The sequence below is a fragment of the Megalobrama amblycephala genome, linkage group LG4, assembly GCF_018812025.1.
Source record: "Megalobrama amblycephala isolate DHTTF-2021 linkage group LG4, ASM1881202v1, whole genome shotgun sequence".
Classification (NCBI taxonomy): domain Eukaryota; kingdom Metazoa; phylum Chordata; class Actinopteri; order Cypriniformes; family Xenocyprididae; genus Megalobrama; species Megalobrama amblycephala.
Window position 1 is genome coordinate 21,200,621 of NC_063047.1, and position 20,087 is coordinate 21,220,707.

A 20,087-nucleotide genomic window follows, 5' to 3' on the forward strand; every position below is an offset into this window, starting at 1 on the left:
TGGCAATGAAAATGAAAACTTCTTCTGAGACTCATGATTCAATATTTAAAACTGTTCTGCAATGGCAAAGTACTGGCATGCACAAAGCACTAATTAAGAACAGAAAAAGTTCTAGAGAGAGTTTTTGAGCTGTAAACATGACCGCTTTAATGTGTGAGGTTAATTAAATATTAACATTCACCAGAACCAAACGATTTTCTTGGCAAACAGGCCTTTAGTCTTGGGGTTTAAAGTGCTTCAAAGAGGATATTGAACTCAGGATTGCCCAGTATTGGTGTAGCTGAGTGACTTTTTTCTTACCTGCGTAAAGTTGAAAAAATGTGCAGGGGAGACTTCACCTTCTTTTCGGTTTGCTTTTTGCTGTGTGGGCTGATGAGTTTGTCTTTGCTCTGACACTTCCACTGCTGTGTGACAAAGGTTTGCATTATCCTGCCAAGAGACAGCACACTCATGAAGTTCAACGGAAAAACCCAATATAACACTAGAAAACATTTTCCAGTAGTTTCTTACTTTTTCAGCTGATGTCCAAGTCCAAATCTGTCTTTTGAAGACACTTGAAACACATCAACAGTGGGAACTGGAAACGGGACATTAAATTCTCCATGAGAAAAAAAACAAAAAAAAACAGTATTGCAAAATAAAGTACCACATAATCTAACCGTTTGCTACAGACGTTTGATTTAGCCATCAAAGCGTTTCTTTTTGGAACAGAAGGTCACTCTGAAATGAGCCACTTATGATGAGTAATATCTTGGCAGGAGAACAAGAGCAGGCATTACAACCATGTCCAAGTAACTTGTCTCTCTTTCTCTTGCAATCTGAACTGAAGTAGCCATGTTCTTAAGGCAAGCAATTGTGAACAAATCTACAATCAACAGAGAGAGCTCACACTCTCATCCATCGTCTAACAAGGTAAGTGGGCCAAACTAGTCTAATGTTGTTAACAGCACAATGATTTGCATGATCTTCTTAAAGAGTTGTTAACTGCATTTTTACTCCTAGGGTAAATTTAATTCAGTGTTTCTCAACATTTCGTTACCCTCACAGCCCCATCTGTAAGGCTCAAGTACCCCTTTATTTTCCTCATATTGCTCTGAATGTGCCATCCCATTAATTACGATGATGTGCGTGTCTGCGTGATCTAACCTGGTCCATTCAGATATTGTGTGAGGGAGCAGTGAAGCCGCACAATAACAGGTTCACTCCGGATCACATCCCAGGCAAGTGCAATCTCCTCCTATGAACAAATGCTGCATTTCAGTTTAACAAAGTATAACAGACACACAAAAAATAAATATCTAAAAAAAAAAAAACTCAATGGTCATGGCTTATTCCACTTTAATAAAGGCACTGAACAATAACACTTACATCTAGGAAAGTTACATCAATGTGTAGGTCGATGTCCACATCATCAATTGCACCATATTCCCTATATTTTGTAGAAAAGGAAAAAAAAAAAAAAAAAAAAAATCAATTCCTGACTTCATCTTCGACAAAACAAATTCTGCTAGTGTGATTAATCTTTGTTTACAGCAGCTTTTATGGTACATATTCATTAACACTAGAAAATGACAAGAATATATTACTCAGCAGAATATGTTGTTGACAGTCAAGCACAAAGCTTTTAGGGATTTAAAGGGAATTCACAACAAATTTAGACATGATGAAGCAGTTCTCTTTGTTTATACAAACAGCTTACAAAACATTATGCTTGAAAATTGATGCAAACTGTCATTTGCACACTATTTTAAATAGCTTGGGACAAAGAAAGCAAAATAAGACATGACTGTTTTTTATCCATCAGGAACTGGTGGATGAAAAGGAGGCTGAATGCAAATTTACCATCAAATACCCCGTGTGGCCTTAGTGACATAAGTGGAAAAAGGAAAGTCACCTTAGACGGAGTAATTACATTTTATTAAAAATAACGGTAACACTTTACAACAAGGTTCATTAGTTAACATATTAGTTAACTACATTAGTTAACATGAACTAATAATGAACTGCCCTTATACAGCATTTATTAATTTTTGTTAATTTCAAAATTTACTAATACATTATTAAAATCTTGTTAACATTAGTTAATGCACTGTGAACTAACATGAACAATGAACACCTGTATTTTCATTAACTAACGTTAACAAAGATTAGTAAATATTGCTCATGGTTAGTTCATGTTAGTTAATACATTAACTAATGTTTAACTAATGAACCTTATTGTAAAGTGTTACCAAAATAACTTTGTTTTCTTAGGATGTTGTTATCATTCACGATAAGACTAATACGCAAATGTGCATAAACACATTCAATTAAGTTTAGATTTAAAGGTGCTAAAGAGGATGTTTTGTTTTATACATTCTTGCAATATTACTTGAAACTGTCTTTACTAACTGATAAAAGACTATTTATTAGGTGCACTGAAAGGAATAAAATTAATATACATCATCTGTGCATGAGGTAGGGCCTTAAAAAAAATCAGCCGATCATCGCGTAAACGATTGGCCGTCTGGCTTGTCAATCACTGCAGTGACATTCCTTGTGAGAGACGAGCGCGGCTGCGCTCTCCAGTAACTTTCCACACTCCACAGGCGCTGCATGCGATGTTTTTGTCCGGAGACAGGAGTAACAACTGCAGATTATGAGTTACCTGCGGTGAGTCCGACATAATGAATCCACTAACACGATACAGCGAATGCCGGTGGTAAACACTCGTGTTCCAATACTCGTGCACGAGTTTTGGGAGGCGTTCCCTCGAAAGGAGGGGGGGTTGTTCTTACGCATGCGCTCATTTCAAAAACTCAGTAACAGTCTTTGGTTTCTCAGTCGACGAAAAGATCCTCTTTATCACCTTTAATGTTAGGAAGATATTTAATAAGAAAGATTCCAGAATAAAGTATAAAACCAGATTAATTTATTTCTTAAATGAGTACGCAGGTACACTTGATGTTGAAGGGACGCAGCTCGATGCTCCAGCTCTGTTGCTGTGCTTCACTCAAAGCATTTATTTCTCATAAAACCAATGTGATGAGTTTGTTGCGTTGCTCTGGGCTAACTGTTACCATGGTTACACCTCACTCCCAAATGCAGCCGCTGTTTCTCAAAAGCAAGAGGTTTGAGAAAATAATAATCCCCTTTGATCTGTCAAGGGGAAACAGCTTTCACACAGCATATAAACACACACACTCATGTTCAGACACATGTAAACACACAACATTACACATTTTCCAGGGTAAAAGAAATTCAGAGCAACTTTCATACTAATATAGGAAGTGTTATACTGTTTACCAAACACGTTGTGCTATGACCATAAAAGCAGTTTTGCATTTTCAATTCATTCTACGTCAACAAATAGGCAAAAGCATTTAGTGGGACGTGTCCCGGAATTATTAAAGGGGGCCTCAGTGAACCCATTCACAGAGACTGCAGCAAAACCGGCCCAGGTCATTTTTCAAGCAGAACACTGAATAAATACTCAAAATGGTTTTCTGTCTATGACTCAGGGCAAATGCATGACAAAGATCACACACTAGACAGAATATAAAACACACTTCTGCTGCTATGAATAGAGTCTTTTATGCTGTTCTTTCATTTGACGGTCTGCTGTTATCAAAAGCAGCTTGACAAGATAAATTTTCAAGGACGAAGCTTTTAATAGCTGCCGCATGAAACACCATTCAGATTGGCAGATTTTGCAGGGTGAATCACGTTCTTGTTGACAATCTGTAATGAGTTCTTTTTTTTTTTTTCCATCTGAGTTAAGCACAAACACAAGCATGTATATGCTTTGCTGTTGTCCATAGTTTCAAATGCTATAACTTTGCAGATTAGGTAAAAGAAAGCCTCTCTGTCAGGATAAACCCCACAGCAATCATTACACCATTACAGCCCTGTAATCAAACAGAATCCACTCAGACTCTCGCAAACCGTCCTTAAGTTGATCACATAGCATTTCCCCAAATGACAGATTGGAGAAATGGCCACCTGAGGGTTATGGGATCTGGCTCAGGCAGAGGACGTCCTTGAGTGGGTTAACTGTGCCAGAACACTAAAGAACGATTGCTCAAGGTGTCGTTTCCCATAAAACACTTTGCTGGTGGTGGAGGGAGTTCAGGAAAGAAGTCACAATTTCAATACTTTTTTCCTGAACTGATGAAATGTTTGCACTTTTACTGACACAGTTGTTTGTTTGTTTGTTTTTTCATTTTCAAGTTTAATTTGCTAAAGTTTCAAGCTCTTACTTCAACATCAAGAAAAATGAATGGTCAGTTACCTGAGAGATACTGCATGATGGCCATATAAGTCCCTCACGGCTGCCAAATCAGCCTCCAGCTGGGGGTGCTTGTGAAGCTCTCCATCATAATTTACCTGCCCACATAGACACACAGGTCAAAGGGTCGATACACAGAGCCCAGGGTTACAGACACGAGCACCAGAGTATTTAGTCAAAAATGAAGAAACGGCCCTTCTCCGCTCATGATTGTTTCTACCTTGAGACTTCAGAGGTGCATTTCTATTGGTTAAGCAGTGAGATTTTAATCAGTATAAGATCCAGGACACTTCAAACAAGCTTCTAGACATCAATCACTGTTGATGACTGAGGCTCTGCACTCTCTTAACAATCAATACACGTCATACACTTTAGATTACTCTTTTAGAAGACCAGTCTCTTTAGACTGTGTCCAAAATCAACTGTCTGGCTTTCTTGTGAAAGTTAATTTTCCATATCAGCATCTTTAGAGTGTTTGATTTTTATCTTTGATTGGTTTTATTTTCCTTGATCCTTTTTCTAATGCATCACTGAACTGATTAAAATGCAGAGATGTTGTGTTTTAGAAGAATGCAGAGACTCTTTTTCTCAAGAGGGAGGGTAATCATAATATTGATTCAAACCTAGTTGGTGGACATGCTGCAATAACTTAACAGGATTAACAGGAATGGTGATACTGAACAGGCAGTATATGAATGACAGGTTTAGATTAGCTGTCCTTAACTATGGAGTATCTTAAAGGTGCCCTAGAATTAAAAATTGAATTTATCTCGGCATAGTTGAATAACAAGAGTTCAGTACATGGAAATGACATACAGTGAGTCTCAAACCCCATTGTTTCCTCCTTCTTATATAAATCTCATTTGTTTAAAAGACCTCCGAAGAACAGGCGAATCTCAACATAACACCGACTGTTACGTAACAGTCGGGATCATTAATATGTATGCCCCCAATATTTGCATATACCAGCTCATGTTCAAGGAATTACACAAGGGCAGCCAGTATTAACGTCTGGATCTGTGCACAGCTGAATCATCAGACTAGGTAAGCAAGCAAGGACAACAGCGAAAAATGGCAGATGGAGCGATAATAACTGACATGATCCATGATATCATGATATTTTTAGTGATATTTGTAAATTGCCTTTCTAAATGTTTCGTTAGCATGTTGCTAATGTACTGTTAAATGTGGTTAAAGTTACCATCGTTTCTTACTGTATTCACGGAGACAAGACTGTTGTTATTTTCATTTTTTAAACACTTGCAGTCTGTATAATTCATAAACAACTTCATTCTTTATAAATCTCTCCAACAGTGTAGCATTAGATGTTAGCCACGGAGCACAGCCTCAAACTCATTCAGAATCAAATGTAAACATCCAAATAAATACTATACTCACATGATCCGTCATCCGCAGTATGCATGACGAACACTTTGTAAAGATCCATTGTGAGGGTTATATTAGCTGTGTAAACTTTTTTTATGCACTGTTTAAGGCAAGCGCGAGCTCTGTGGGCGGGCAGCGTGAGCATTTAAAGGGGCCGCAGCCCTGAATCGGCGTATTTCTAATTATGCCCCAAAATAGGCAGTTAAAAAAAAAATTAATTCAAAAAAATCTATGGGGTATTTTGAGCTGAAACTTCACAGACACATTCAGGGGACACCTTAGACTTATATTACATCTTGTAAAAAAACGTTCGATGGCACCTTTAAAAGTGGAGTATTTTTTTTAAATTGTTTTATTTGAATATATTATTTATAGTATTTTTTTTAGATATTCAAATACTTTCTTATTTTCTAGTTTATTATACAAAGATAAGTAATTTGTAGGTTGATTTCCAAGAAAAGTGTAAACACTATCAAAAGTGTGGCACTATCAAAGTATTGATCTGTTCGTTTGAGCATCGACCATCACAGCAACACTGGCTCAAACCAATGGTGTGAGACTGGCGGGACTATCTGTTTGTACAACCAATGGAAGACAGGGAAATCTGCCATTATTAAACTAAAACAGTCATTACTTTTTGTAATTCCATTTAGCGGCATTGGTGGCAAGTTGTTTCTTAATTTGCAAGTAAAAACTATATATGGGGGTCTTTACATAAAAATGAAACAAATGATCATGCTTTGCTGGATGTAAATGATTAATAACGTTCAGTCTTTTTAGATATTCTGTACAGCAGAGATGAAGAAAATTCACCAGCTGTTCTGAAGTTCAGAGAGAATCTGCCAGCATGCGGCATGGAAGAGTCTCTCGAAGGCTTTGAGATCATCAGAACGGCAAAGGATTGCAAAATTGACACATTACAGTGAGCAAGAGCCAGGGAGCATTCACAGACCGACACAGGCATTAGTGAACGAATCTTCATCACCTCTGGACTGGTCTTCACAGGGCACAAAGCTCACTCACTCACTGACTCCAGGTTTATGGATTTGCTCCAGTGGATGGTCAGATGATTAATTTAAGCACAAGCCGTGTGTGCAAGCATTCATTCTCATGATGGAAACCTTCTCAGGAGAGTGAGGGACTAATCATTAAAAGTTAAAGAGAGTTATAAAGTTTTTTTTTTTTTTTTATGAGCTGCAAGCAAATTTACCATGAAATGAAAAGTCTGAAGCCCCAGGTGCTGCAGGTTTGAAGCTGGCTTTATAGCTGTAAGACCTTAGGAAGTTTAGTTGCAGTGACCATGTGACGTTGATGTTCACATGGTGAACGGGACGTTGTTTATCAAACACCAACTCTGAAACTTTCACCATTATCTTTTTAGCACCTCCTACCTAAAGGTCACATTTCCACATACTTTTAAATTTCATTCTGCACCAATAAGTGCCATAAAAGAGCCATTTAATATTAGAATTTTGTGGGGGATTTCAGTAAAAATGAATTTTGCCTTTTGATAGCCACATAAATTGTGAAATATTATTACAATTTAAAATAAATGTTCTATTCTGATTTATTTTAAAAATGTAATTTATTTATTTGAAAATAAAGCTGAATCTTTTAGTAGCCAATACTCCAGTCTTCAGTGTCACATGATCCTTCAGAAATCATTCTAATATGATGATTTGGTGCTCAAGAAGCATTTCTTATATATTATCAATGTTGAAAACAGTTGTGCTGCTTAATATTTTTGTGGAAACCATGATACATTTTTTTCCAGGATTCTTTTGAAGGGAATCCACTGCCGCTTCAATATATATCTTTTAAGTTATTAATCAACATTTATCTTTCTGTTAAATTATTTGAATGACTTCTTCAACGTATGTTAAAGCATTTCTTTTCCTTTTCAAACACTGGAACATAATTTTGGATATTGTCTGTACCTCTCACCTCAGAGAAAAGTACAACTTATCAGTATGTTTTGAGAAACATTCCTGTTTATAGTTGGAGCCTGGGCCAACTTCAGCCTTGACGAAGCTGTGAATGTGTATCTGTGTATGTGCGCTGGTGTTCGGTGTGTAGGTCCTGTATTGGTATTAATGGACAGCTGGCATTTGGCTGGAGACCTGAAGATGTCATGTCATGACCCAACAGGACATCCAGTACCAAAATCCCCTTGTCAGCATCCTGATGAATATGCTTCTGACTATCTGTCCATGTGTGGGTAAAATTTTCTTCAATTCATAGTTTTTTAAACTCTGATTCTGGGTCTTTATTCATCATATCTGGTCTTTTGGGTCTTTAACTGTAAAATTCCCCTACACTTTAATGAATAGAAGATTCAAAACAACAGCATTTATTTTAAATAGAAATCCTTACAGTCACCTTTGATTAATTTAATGCACCCTTGGCTGAATAAAAGTATTAATCTCTTTCCCCCAAAAAAATTAACGGTAGTATAGAAAGAACAAAGAAGGCAAGTCTGAAAATTATGACAACAATATAACTTAACTAATCATGGCTCAGTTGCAATTTCAATTTATGTAACACTTGGTTAACACTTGGATTGTAGGTGGTTCGTGAATAAGACCACACATAATCCACAGATAGAAATGTTATGTACATTAAATGTAGTGACTCAGCTGAACTTACCTGTCCAACATAGTAGAACTCCTCAGAATCATTGTCACCCTCTGAATCCTCCTCTATAGCATAATGGCACTGGAGAGAGTTCAAAAGCATGACAGGGCTTTAGTCACAATACAAGCAATTCATTGTTGTTCCAGACATTTGAAAATAAAACATTTCACAATAAAAGTATAAAAATACAGTCTTACCGAGTTTTTGTCGGTTTGAAGTTTTGATTTAATAGACAGACAGCTGGTGGCATCATTATTTATGCGTATTTCTAAAGACAAAGTGAATACACAGATGTGTGAGAATGACATGATATTGTAAAGAATGTCAGACGGAACAATAATCTTCAGTTTTTATATAAAAAAGGACCATTAATGGCATAATTTCTGTGACAGGCCTGATCATGTTCTGAATATACAACCTTCAGCACACTCATCTAACTTCCTAATTATTGTTTCTGCAGATCGTATGATATGCATGGTGACAGCAAAACATTGTTTTCAACTAAATTACTGTAGGACTTACTACAGGACTAGTTGTTATTGTTAATTCCGCTACAATTCCAAACCACAAAAACCTACAATTTTAGAATTATCGCTGCTCAGAATCACAAATCTGTAAAGCTTGGATAACATATCGTCACATTAAAGTGAAAAGAGAACTGTGACGTCTTGACCACTGTAGTGGTGCTTGCATTTCTCTTCGCCTCTGAGTAAAAATGGATCGTTTATGCAGGAGGTCAAAAAAACATTTTAAAACTGACTTAAAGTGCGCAAAGCATCAGCAGAACGTACAGGCTCATTAGTTGTAATGTACTGTGTCGGAAGATGTCAAGACTTAAATGCGTGGATGCATGATAAGCTTCTATTAAGCGTCTAACTAACTGCTGGAGGAAATCAGTGAAGATCGCTGCTGTTTTGCCACTTTGTTTTGGCACATATGTCTTGGTCGGGCCTAAAAATAGGAGCAGAAGACATGCAGTACAATTCCAGGATAATTTATTTCCAGGATTACTGCCAGTGTAATCAAAAAGCTCTAAAAACAGAGAGGGATTGGCTAACACTATGTTAAGACTGCAATAATGAGATCTTTAGATGATTATCCTAAACAAAATGTACCACTGCATTACCATGGTTATTTTTTTGTGTGTGTGTTTTTTTTAAGTTTTTTTTTTATAAATAATTTTATTCAGCAAAGAAGCATTTAATTATTAAAAATAGAAATATACATTTTAAAAATGGAGATTAGTTTTTTAATTTGTAATATATTTCACAATATTGCTGCTTTTACTATGTTATCATCAAATAAATTCAGTCTGGGTGCGCATAAGAAGCTTCTTTAAAAACATAAAAAAAAAAAAATACAGACTTTTGAACATTAGTAGTGTATACCATGGCAATATTTGAGGTGGATTCAAGTACACTGTAAATGCCATATGGTAATCATTCAGTGCCATGTTATATATCAAAGTATCATGGTAGTCTGACACCATCACTGTACTATGCCACTGCCACAGTACTTTTTAACCATCATTATTGGCAGACATGAAGGATCAAACTCTGAGCCAACTCAAAAAAGTCTGATTGTGTAGGTGGTGGAATCATGGGTGCTAGCTCATGGTTAGAGCATAAATATTCAGCCAATTGGGGCCTTGACCAAAGTTCAAAAACCACTGAAGTATTTCTGTGAAAGTACACTCTGATTCTGGAAGGCTGCTGGTTTCCTTTCCACTTGACATTAAAATGTCTGTTTGTTCAACTGGTTCATTGGTTTTCTTTAGCTGCAGCTCTTTAATGATACACTATTAGATGATAATGTCTCTTACCTGTTGCAATTCTATGGAAAATCACTGGTATCGGATCCCTGGTGACTAACACTTCATCATCGTTTTCAGAGTTAGACACATACGTGTTATCTGAAATGACAAAGACAAGCATGTGCTATTGAAACACCAAGAAAAGCAGATCTGAAGAAGAACTAACAAATGTAAATCAACCCACCAATGACTGGTAACAAAAAACCAAATTGCAGCTTATACATAATTAATAGAAACACTCCAAACGAGAGTGAACTGAGATGTGTGCTAATTCTACAGTTTCTGGACAATCCACCGTTTTCAGATTAACGCATCCTTTGGCAATGTTGCCTAAAACTGTGCCAAGCAAATTCCTCATTCTTATGCAAAGATGAATGTCTGCCACTATGCTGTAAATCAGGCTAGACTAAGTCCTTCAAAAAGGGAGGTCTGCATCTTCTAGACTTAGATTTAGGGGACAACTCTTGCGTGTTGAATCACAACATCAAAGGTCAGTCTTAGGCTCAGAGCAATGCCAGAGTGTGTGTTGAAGGGGATAAATGTTCAACTTCTGTTTGCAATAAAAAAATAAAAAAAAAAACTTACTACGCTCAGTCAAACTGAATTTAGAGTGCACTAGGCAACTCTACCTGAAAGTAAAAATCCAGTGTAATCACTATACCCATAAAACCCACCGAGCTTCATCATTGTGTTGTGTCATTACATGGCCAATAAGGGAATGAAAACAAACATTCACTTTAATGTATTGTGCCATTATAATTATGTGATGGAAAAGAGACAATGGGAAAAGACTTAGGAGTATAAAGCAGCTGCGTTAGAGCACTTCATCACACTGAAGCTGAGAATGATGCAGTTCAGCTATATTATTAGTACAGGTTTATTTTTATCAGAGGTATCAGCCACAGAGGTATCAGTCACTTTACAGAGTAGACCTGGCGACGTCATCTTTCCTTTAAGGCCAGTTATATTCTGAGTAAATGACATTTTGAACTCAATTTAAAATTTTAACAAAAGTGGACTGCCACGGTACTAGTTTTGTGGGTGCTTGGCAAGATGTTGTTATGCAGTTGTTTATGTGTTCTGAATGTTTTAGCACATTCATATTTGGGGTGTTCAGAATGGTTCCACACTGGTCCAAATAGAGTCAACCCCCAAGTCTCGATGATATTCTGGTCCCTAGATTTGGCCTGTGTCCCTCCTTCAATGAAAGTCTAAGGCATTAACTGCAACAATCTGTCTTATTTGAAGAATCATTCATGTTTAGAGCACAGATGTCCCAACAAGAGTTACAAGGCAAATTTGAATATCCCTAGGGTTGTGGATTTTTCTAAATCCCAAGCAAGCAGTAGTAATAGTGTTTTATGTTAGTGTTATGATTATTGGTCCTTATTGTGACAGATATAAAGTCAATCTCTATGTTATGGGAGGGCTGGTGAGAGTTTGGGGGTATCATTTATCAAATTATTAAATAATCCATTACTTGCAATACCTGGATAATCATCAGAGACATGAACAGAGTAGGTCACCCTGCAAAAAAACAAAAACACAAATATTAACATTAGACAGGATGTATGTAACACTGCAATGCATTATACTGATTCTCAGAAACATTCATGCTATACGTATAGTAGTTGACATCACATTGAATCAACATGCAGAAAGAGTTTGAATATTTAAATACAGTCTGAATATTCAAAGTTCACATATTGTGACAAGACACCTACTGGAGCAACACTTACAACAGAAAAGTCCAGATGTTTGGTTTTTTGGGGGGTTTTTTGCACCCGTTTCGATTTCAGTGTAATAAAGACATACTTTCATTTATTGTACCTGACCCAGCAATACTACCACAGCAAAGATTCTGCAAATAACTAATAAAAGTAGAAATAAAAAGTACAAAATCCAGCCAAACACTTTTCATTTTTTATATACAACATCATCATCATTGGAGACCACCAGTGAAAATGCAAATTTTTGGCACTTTCTATTTTAATATTTATTTAATTCGTTTTTTTGAATGATATTATTATTAGAATGAAATACAGTGACATTCTGAACTGAAAATTAACACATTTTTGTCTTAAGGTGTAGTCACATTTACCGTTCAATTTTCACACGCGATCAGGAACTCGAAAAATATCCCCACACAGGTTTGCTTGCTTTGAAAGTGATTTCTTTATGAGCTGTGCTTTAAACATCACTACAGTTTTGACAAATGGACCGTAGTTTCGTCCCCCTTTTGCTTTAATGACAGCAGGACTCAAACGGCATGAACTCCACAAGCTTTAAAATTTTACAAAATTTGGGTACATTTAAAATTCACATTAGATTTTGAGACGTCTCAGATGTTGGAATACCACTGCACCTGTCCATCGCTCACAGAAACCCAATTCTAATGCCACCCATCTACGTCATAGCTCACGTAAAGGCTTATGAATATAAATGGTCAGCTACAAATTAAAAAAAATGATTTTATGATTTTGTGCAGTGCAGAAATGTAAAGACAGAACCCCCATTTAGTGTTGACACCGGAAACCTTAAATAGAAGCAAAACTGCGATAAAAAATAAAATAAATAAAAGGCTCAAAAAATCCTCTCAGTTGCACAAAGGTGCCTGACAGAAATGAGCAGATGGAATATATAAATTCCAAGTGACAAAAGGGATTTTGCAAACACTTTACAGAAGAGACTACCAGGTCCCAGAAGGGTGTTGCCCACATGTCCTGAATACAGCTAATCTAAACACTTAAGCAAGAGGTAATTAAGGAAAGTGTGGTCTCCATTTCACGCAATCAAGTAAATAAGGTTGCAACGAACAGCGTTGACAACAGGACACTGTCTCCTGTGAAGTACCTAGAATTAATGTGGAGATTAAGTGGCTTGCTAAAAAGCCTTTTAGTAATCAGCCTGATACTACCAAAATCATATTAATTACCTCGATATAGGCTGATCTGCCAACAGTGAAAATATAATATCACACAGGTGACCTTTATGTGCTTATGTTTTTTCGCTCCATTGCACAATGTGAGAAAATATATTAAGGACTTAATGGAGTCAATGACCTTATACATACCATTAAAAATCATGGCAAATAACTATGAAAAAAACCCACACAACCATACTGTATGTATGTAGACTCTGACTACTACTGGAATAGAAAGCGGTACTAGCCAATAAGTAATTATGTGATGACAACACGGAGAAGAGAGATTGATTCAGTGGAAGTGAAACCCCTCCTGGGGTCTCACACAGGATGGTGCCACTCACAGGAAGCATTTATTCACAATGACACCTGGTATTTTTTAAAAATAACTTGCATTGTGTGAAACACTTTCCTTTGGTCACATGAACACATTTTTCTCAAGCACACCAAACATCTGCAAAAGGCCAATGACTATGCAAAACTGCATTAGTTCATTTCGGGTGTATGAGGTTCATGCTTATGCTCGATCACACAAAGCCTTCTTAATATTCACAGGCCCAAAAATGCATATTTGTTCTTTTTTTATCTTAAAAATGCATTTAATTTATTTTTAGTGCATCAGTTCAATCTACAACTGTACATCAATTCAGTTCCATTTCTACAACTGAACTTCTGCAAAAATATAAAATGCTTTGTCAAGTAACCCAAAAAATGTGGTAACATCTAAATTAATTGTTTTTGTTTAAGTGAAAACAAACCAACTCAAGCTCAAAAAAAGCACCATTACGTAAAATATTACATTTTATTCTTGCATGTTTCACAGTCATATGTCCAGTGAATTGTGCTAAAAGAGTGTTCAGTTTTATCCGAAACGGCAAGTTGTGGCAACATCTTATTAAGTTCATTGTTGTATGCATCGTGGCAGTTTGGAAATGAAATTTTTCCATACATATGGAGCAAACATCAAAATGTATTAGCTTACAAATCATGCACTATGGTAAATGTGTTTCGAGGTTGTAACATATATAGTGCAAGTAACAGTGCAAAAATAAGTCTTTAGCAATCAATAATCCCATGTAATCATGAGAAAAGGGACAAACGTTGTTTATGTTTTATTGCCACTGGTGTTTATTTCAGCTAGAAACTGCAGTAAATTGTATATAGGTATGTTTTTGGAGTTTTGCAAACATGTACTGTAGGTAGAGGCATGTTTTTCCAATGAGCCTCGGTTGGAAACAACCTAACTACTTTGGGCTACACCAATGAAAGTACATTTTAGGGGCCCAAATAGTGCTTTAAGGTAACAAATGTCCATTTCTAATATCAAATATACAGATTTTCAGGTAACAGACCACGATTTATCTGAATTCAAAATGACAAGATAATTACAGCTAGCATCTGGTATCTCCAGCTCTGGTTGGCTTGATTTTGGGGTAAAGAAAGCATTACTGTGTATATGAAATGCATAGACTTCGGCGAAAGCAAACAAACTCTACATGTGAATGGCCCAACATAGGAGAGCAAAACCCTATGGGCAGGTCTCGGCAGTGCATCTATAGTCATTTTCAACTGCCTGTCACACTGAGAGAAACTTTCCCATGTGGTTTGCATAGAGGTCATATGCAAGTAGTACTGCAAGAAGATAAGTGCAACTGGACATATGCGTGATGAAATCAGCACTCAGTATGATGCTATAATTGTACTGCTGACATACAGTTCAAAGGTGTCACCAGTAGCCGTACACAACTACAAAAAGAAAGCCACAAGTTAGGCAGCTAATGGAAGAGCAGCATGTAAGATTCTCTGCATCAGTTGCATACAATTTAATTCAACTATTAAGTATTCTCCCCACATAAGCACCTACCTCTTATATAGTCTACATATTATATATATATATATATATATATATATATATATATGGTTGACCTTATATACATACATAACACCCACACAAAAATTTTGTAAGCAAATATAAATGTATCTAGCTTAGTTTGTAGCTGTGAAGTCTGCACTTTGGACAGATGCTGTGGTTTATACGACCCAAAACTGACATAAAAACCGTTACAAAAGCACAACATGGTGTGAGCATGGCAAACTACTTCTGCTTTTATGCGTTCACTTTCTGCAATACACAACACCTACAAGGTTAGCCAGATCTCAAATAATAAGGAACTTCCTCATCTACTCACTGAATTAATAGTTTACATCTTTTTGATGTAGTACACCAAATGACCCAAAGTTTATTTCAGTGGTCGGCCAGCATCCGCATCTAATGCAACAACATTTGTTTGAATTAGAGCTTGTCACAATTTAGCACTCATGGTAATTATGTAAATTCGGTTACACCAAGATGATGAAAATCAAACATAATTTGTGTTGATCTCAGCCATGATGGATTATTCATGAGAAACTACTGCATCTCTGGGATTATGGGCTTGTCTGTTCTTTTCACTTCATGAAATATCTTATACCTACTTAGTAGTTTGGGAACATCAAACAAAAGTGATCTCCGTGCGAATATCCATCTTTGAATAGTTTGCTGTATCAAATATCGGGGTTATCTGGCATATCAGATATTAGAGCTACCTTGTTTTCTGTGAAGAAAACACATAAAAGGTGCAAAAAATTAGGCCATGTCTACATTACAATGAAACGTGGATCCATCAGTGAAAGATGTTGAGTGCATGTCGCAGCTCTACAAACAGGAAATGTGCTTCTTCCTCTATAAGGCTAAGTGCAATGATTTTTCATAGAGAACCTATCAGCTCATTTCCTGCTTGTAATGCAAGGCACCTCCTCTAAGAACAAGAGTGACATTTGCAAAACAGTTCAAACATAAAAAAAATGACAAGGAACTCCCTGTTTTTAATTCAGGACACCTAAATGGATTACAACTGAGACAACCAAATGAGCAGCAGTGCTACAAATTTATTGCATGTGCACAAATAAATAATAGGTGAACATGCGTATAACGTAATAAAAGTAGTAAAAATAAATACGATTTTTAAGAATTGCCAAATACATGTATACATGCATTAAGAGTTTGTGTTTGGTGTTGTAAAACAAAAAAACAACTAAGTAATAACTATAATACAACCAACCACTTTTAACCAACAGTAATTGAAACTTGAAGACCTTATTTAAAGGCAACTATTGAGAAGACGAGATCCACTGCTTTTATAAATCTTTCGAGGACCTTCTTGTCTGTACTGGTAATGCTTCAGCGAGCCAAAAGAGCTTTCCTGGACAACTCATTTTTTTAATTAGCATACTTATCATAAAATTTGCATGACTATAAGGAGGGAAGCACTATGCCAGTGCTAGTTTCTACCAAGGTCTGGTAGCTTTGGAGGTATTACTCATCTAAATGGCCTCAAGCTAAAATTTCAGTCTGGTATCTCATCTGACTTCACTGTTAAATGAGGTTGCAAGCCCCATTTTGCCAAAGGAAAAACTACTATCCATCTCTCATTTCAATCTGGTGAAAAAGTCTAAACAATATGTTGGCATAGTTGAAGGTTTGTAGTAAACAGGTCAATAGATGGGAAAGACTGCCCTTTCGAGAATTAGAGCAATGGTGTTCTTCTCATGTTTGTGTTATTGTGCATTAGACACTAGAGTGGGTAAGACGAGACATGGCCACTTGACGTCAAGCTTTCACAGACTAACCCAAAACCACTTCTAATTGAAAGTACCATGAACTTCTGCTAGCAGATTCTTAACTACAAGTAGTTAAAGGGACGGTTCACCCAAGAATGAAAATTCTGTCATCATTTACTCACATTGTTCCAAACCTGTATAATTTCTTTCTTTCTTTTTTTGCTGAACACAAAGGAAGAGATTTTGAAGAATGTTAATAACCAAACAGATCTGAGGCTCCATTCACTTCCATAGTATTATGTTTTGCTATTATGGAAGTCAATGGTGCCCCAGATCTACGAACATTCTTAAAAATATCTTCCTTTGTGTTCAGCAGAACAAAGAAATTTATACAGATTTGGAACAACTTGAGGGTGAGTAAATGATGACAGAATTATCATTTTTGTGTGAACTATCCCTTTAAGAAAGAAACTACAAGCTTTCCTTGTAGTGTCTTAGGTCAAGACTGGTTAAGATTATTAATTAAATGATATGACATTTCACAACATATAATCAGCTCTACATAAAAAGCAAACTACATATCAAATATCTCCATATTTAAACTTGACGTCAAAGACCACCTATCACACCTTCACATCTTTCAGCGAAATCATTATACTAAAAAGTCTGAGCCCTAGAGAGTGACATGTAAATAAAACAACCACACTGGTGTTCATGATCAGTGGAGCGATGAGTATATGGTATTCAGGTTATCAGTGTCAATGGTCAGTGTCAATAGTTTCTTTGTGCTCCATGCTGTTTTCAAGCATACAAAAACGAGTTTATTCTTTTTATATGAGGAATAGCAGCTAAAAAAAGCTGCCTATTCATCACTGTAAAAGTGATTAGTCAATGTCTAATATGTCAATGACAGAGTACAGGGTAATGAATTATATGTAAATACAATCTAGTTCAGCTAAAAGACTGCATGCTTCTAAAGGCGGTACATATTTATCAATGCACAGGATTTCACAAGCACTGCTGACCACTGTAATAGCGAGCAGAGCTGAAGGAAATTAGGTTATTGACGGGGTGATAAGAGAACATGCATGAACCTCAACTGAACTGACTAAATCATTTAATCATCATTTTTAGGCCTCGCTCATCACAACTGAAACACCTATTAAAGGCTCAGTTCAACACCCCACCCACCCACCAACCCAAAAAAAAAAAAAAAAAAAGTTGTCATCGTTTGCTCACCCTCAGGTTGTTCTAAACCTTTATAACTTTCTTCAGTATAGTACAAATGAGATGTTAGACAGGATGACAGATTTCTCCCCTTTCACTTTCAGAGCGTCTTTCTTCAAAAATGAAAGTAAATGGATGAGTCGTTCCACCGTACAGCTTCTTTTGTATTTTCACAGAAACAAGAAAACTGGGATCCGAACAACACAGGGGTGATAAAATGATGACGGGATGTACATTTTTGTAAACGGAGTACTGACAAATATGCTTATAACAAATAAACAACTCAAAACATGAAGCCAGCAGGCCTGTGAGTGTACAGCATGTGTTTACATTGATAGCACAGCTGCCAATATTTACCTTTTAGGTCCTTTGGAGTAGGTGAATGTGAAGGTGGAGTCGGAAAATCTAAAGTCTGAAAGAAACAGACAATCAAGATGACACAAACTTAAGGTGTGTGAACAATATAACACACTGGACCACACAAAAAAAGTCCCTTTCAACAAGTGTAGTCTCCATGGCAACATCAACAGGGAATGTCCATTGACAATGAATTTACGAGAATTAAATTGATAGTTAGCAAATGTGTGATGGTCAACAATAGTATTGTTGACCATCACACATTTATTAGCTAATTGCAAAATCATTCACATCACAAAGCAACACCTGAGAGGCATGTTAATGTTTTTATAATGATGATGATAAAAGCAGAATATGTGGTAATAATAATGGCAGCTCACGTTTGCACTAGGCCCTCGATTGCAGTTGATTATTGCATAATTTATAATGTCCAGGAAAGATTAAATTGCGGACGCTGGGGCACATTAACCACATACGTGTTTTTGAACATATCGGGCTTTTGTGTGAAGGAGGAAATAAAGCCATCAGCCTGCCAAATGTGTTGAGTAAATCTATAGCAATTGTTAAAAGGAAGACAGCACTCTTAATAAGAGACAATGGAAACTCACCAGAAAACAGGCAGTCTTTCTCTGCCTTACACCTTTGAATTACGATGTCGACGTCTTTTTGAATCCTCTCTTGCCTTGAACACATCCCCATGAAATAACATACACTAGAATGGCTTCTCTAACTAATATTCGGCGAAACAAACGAATCCTTTCCGCTTGCAGGCACGATGGATGTGGGGAACAGTAGAAATACGTGCTCGGAGGTCTTCTGTAACAATCCCAGGTGTGTCACGCCAACCGACACCGTTTCATCTCGTCTAACAATAGCCTCGATCGCATGAGCACAGCGGACAGCTCTTCCTCGCGACAGCTTTCATAAAGATATCACTTTTACACCGGAAGCATCTCTCAGTCGTCCTCATAACTCTGCTGAACCCAACAATGGCGATGTCGAAAGCAAAGGCAAGAGCGCAAAAAGATATCGCAAGTCTTAAAGTAAACCCAACGCGGGCGTGAGCGTCAGACCGTTACTGAAGAGCTGAAGTTGCACACGGGGGGGATCAGTGTGGGAATCCTGTGATTGCATCCACGAGATGAACCCGGTGGGATCGGGAATCACAACAAGGCGGATGATGTCATGGACGTGTTTTTCTCCCCACGCGCCCACTGCTACTGTCCAGCACTCTGGATCTGCTCAGGATTACAGGCTTCAGATTGAGAAGAAACATGCTATTTAGCCATGGAATAACAAGCTGTTTATTTACTAATTAACAATTAATTGCGTATTATTTCTAAGCAATCACGCGAGCATCGCTGTGGTTCTTATTCAGAACAACAGCAACAATGCAAGTGATTCTTTCATACAACAGTTCAATAAACAAAGCAGGTAATTTATGCATCATCAGAGTTTGTGTGTCACCTATCAACCCGCAGACTGAAATCCGCACGTGAATAGATGAGTGGAGCGACAAATATTTCTGCCTTCTGTAATCAATCGGCTGAAGCTCGATCCGCTCCGGGTTTTGCATGTCACACACACTGATGAGAGAAACCCTGCTCAGAGCAGGAGGCAAATGCTGAGCCTGAGTTACTGAATTTCCAATCCAGGAAAAAATCATGTCACACATAATCATGATCGATCATTGTTTACATTATCAATTAGTAATATGTATTGTATGTAGCTATGCTTGAATCAATAAGTTCATTAAATATTTTACCTTTGGGGCTTTAAGACAAGTTAGTGTGGTTATTCTAACTTTAAAAGGTTATTTTTCATGTCTGTCACTCTTATTTTGATTTCCATTGTATATTTGGCGAGGGATTTTACTTCTA

At 36.9% G+C, this 20,087-nt stretch overlaps 1 protein-coding gene across 3 annotated transcripts in view; it reads right to left on the bottom strand.

The window, feature by feature from the left end:
• Positions 1-19,772, bottom strand: part of parp8 (poly (ADP-ribose) polymerase family, member 8) — a 31,573-nt gene extending 11,801 nt beyond the window's left edge. The window contains exons 1-12 of one of the 3 annotated variants that reach the window (XM_048188228.1): positions 19,675-19,772; positions 18,816-19,462; positions 18,208-18,262; positions 11,590-11,627; positions 10,110-10,199; positions 8,485-8,555; positions 8,300-8,368; positions 4,271-4,365; positions 1,369-1,429; positions 1,147-1,237; positions 511-598; positions 301-429 (exon numbers count right to left, since the gene is read on the bottom strand). In XM_048188228.1, the coding sequence (XP_048044185.1) occupies positions 301-429; positions 511-598; positions 1,147-1,237; positions 1,369-1,429; positions 4,271-4,365; positions 8,300-8,368; positions 8,485-8,555; positions 10,110-10,199; positions 11,590-11,627; positions 18,208-18,262; positions 18,816-18,906 (878 nt within the window). In that variant the 5' untranslated portion in view covers positions 18,907-19,462; positions 19,675-19,772. Of the gene's footprint in view, positions 1-300; positions 430-510; positions 599-1,146; positions 1,238-1,368; positions 1,430-4,270; positions 4,366-8,299; positions 8,369-8,484; positions 8,556-10,109; positions 10,200-11,589; positions 11,628-18,207; positions 18,263-18,815; positions 19,577-19,674 lie in introns of those variants that run through there. The other 2 variants (XM_048188230.1, XM_048188229.1) reach the window with 2 other exon arrangements.
• Between the last annotated feature and the right edge of the window lie 315 nt (positions 19,773-20,087).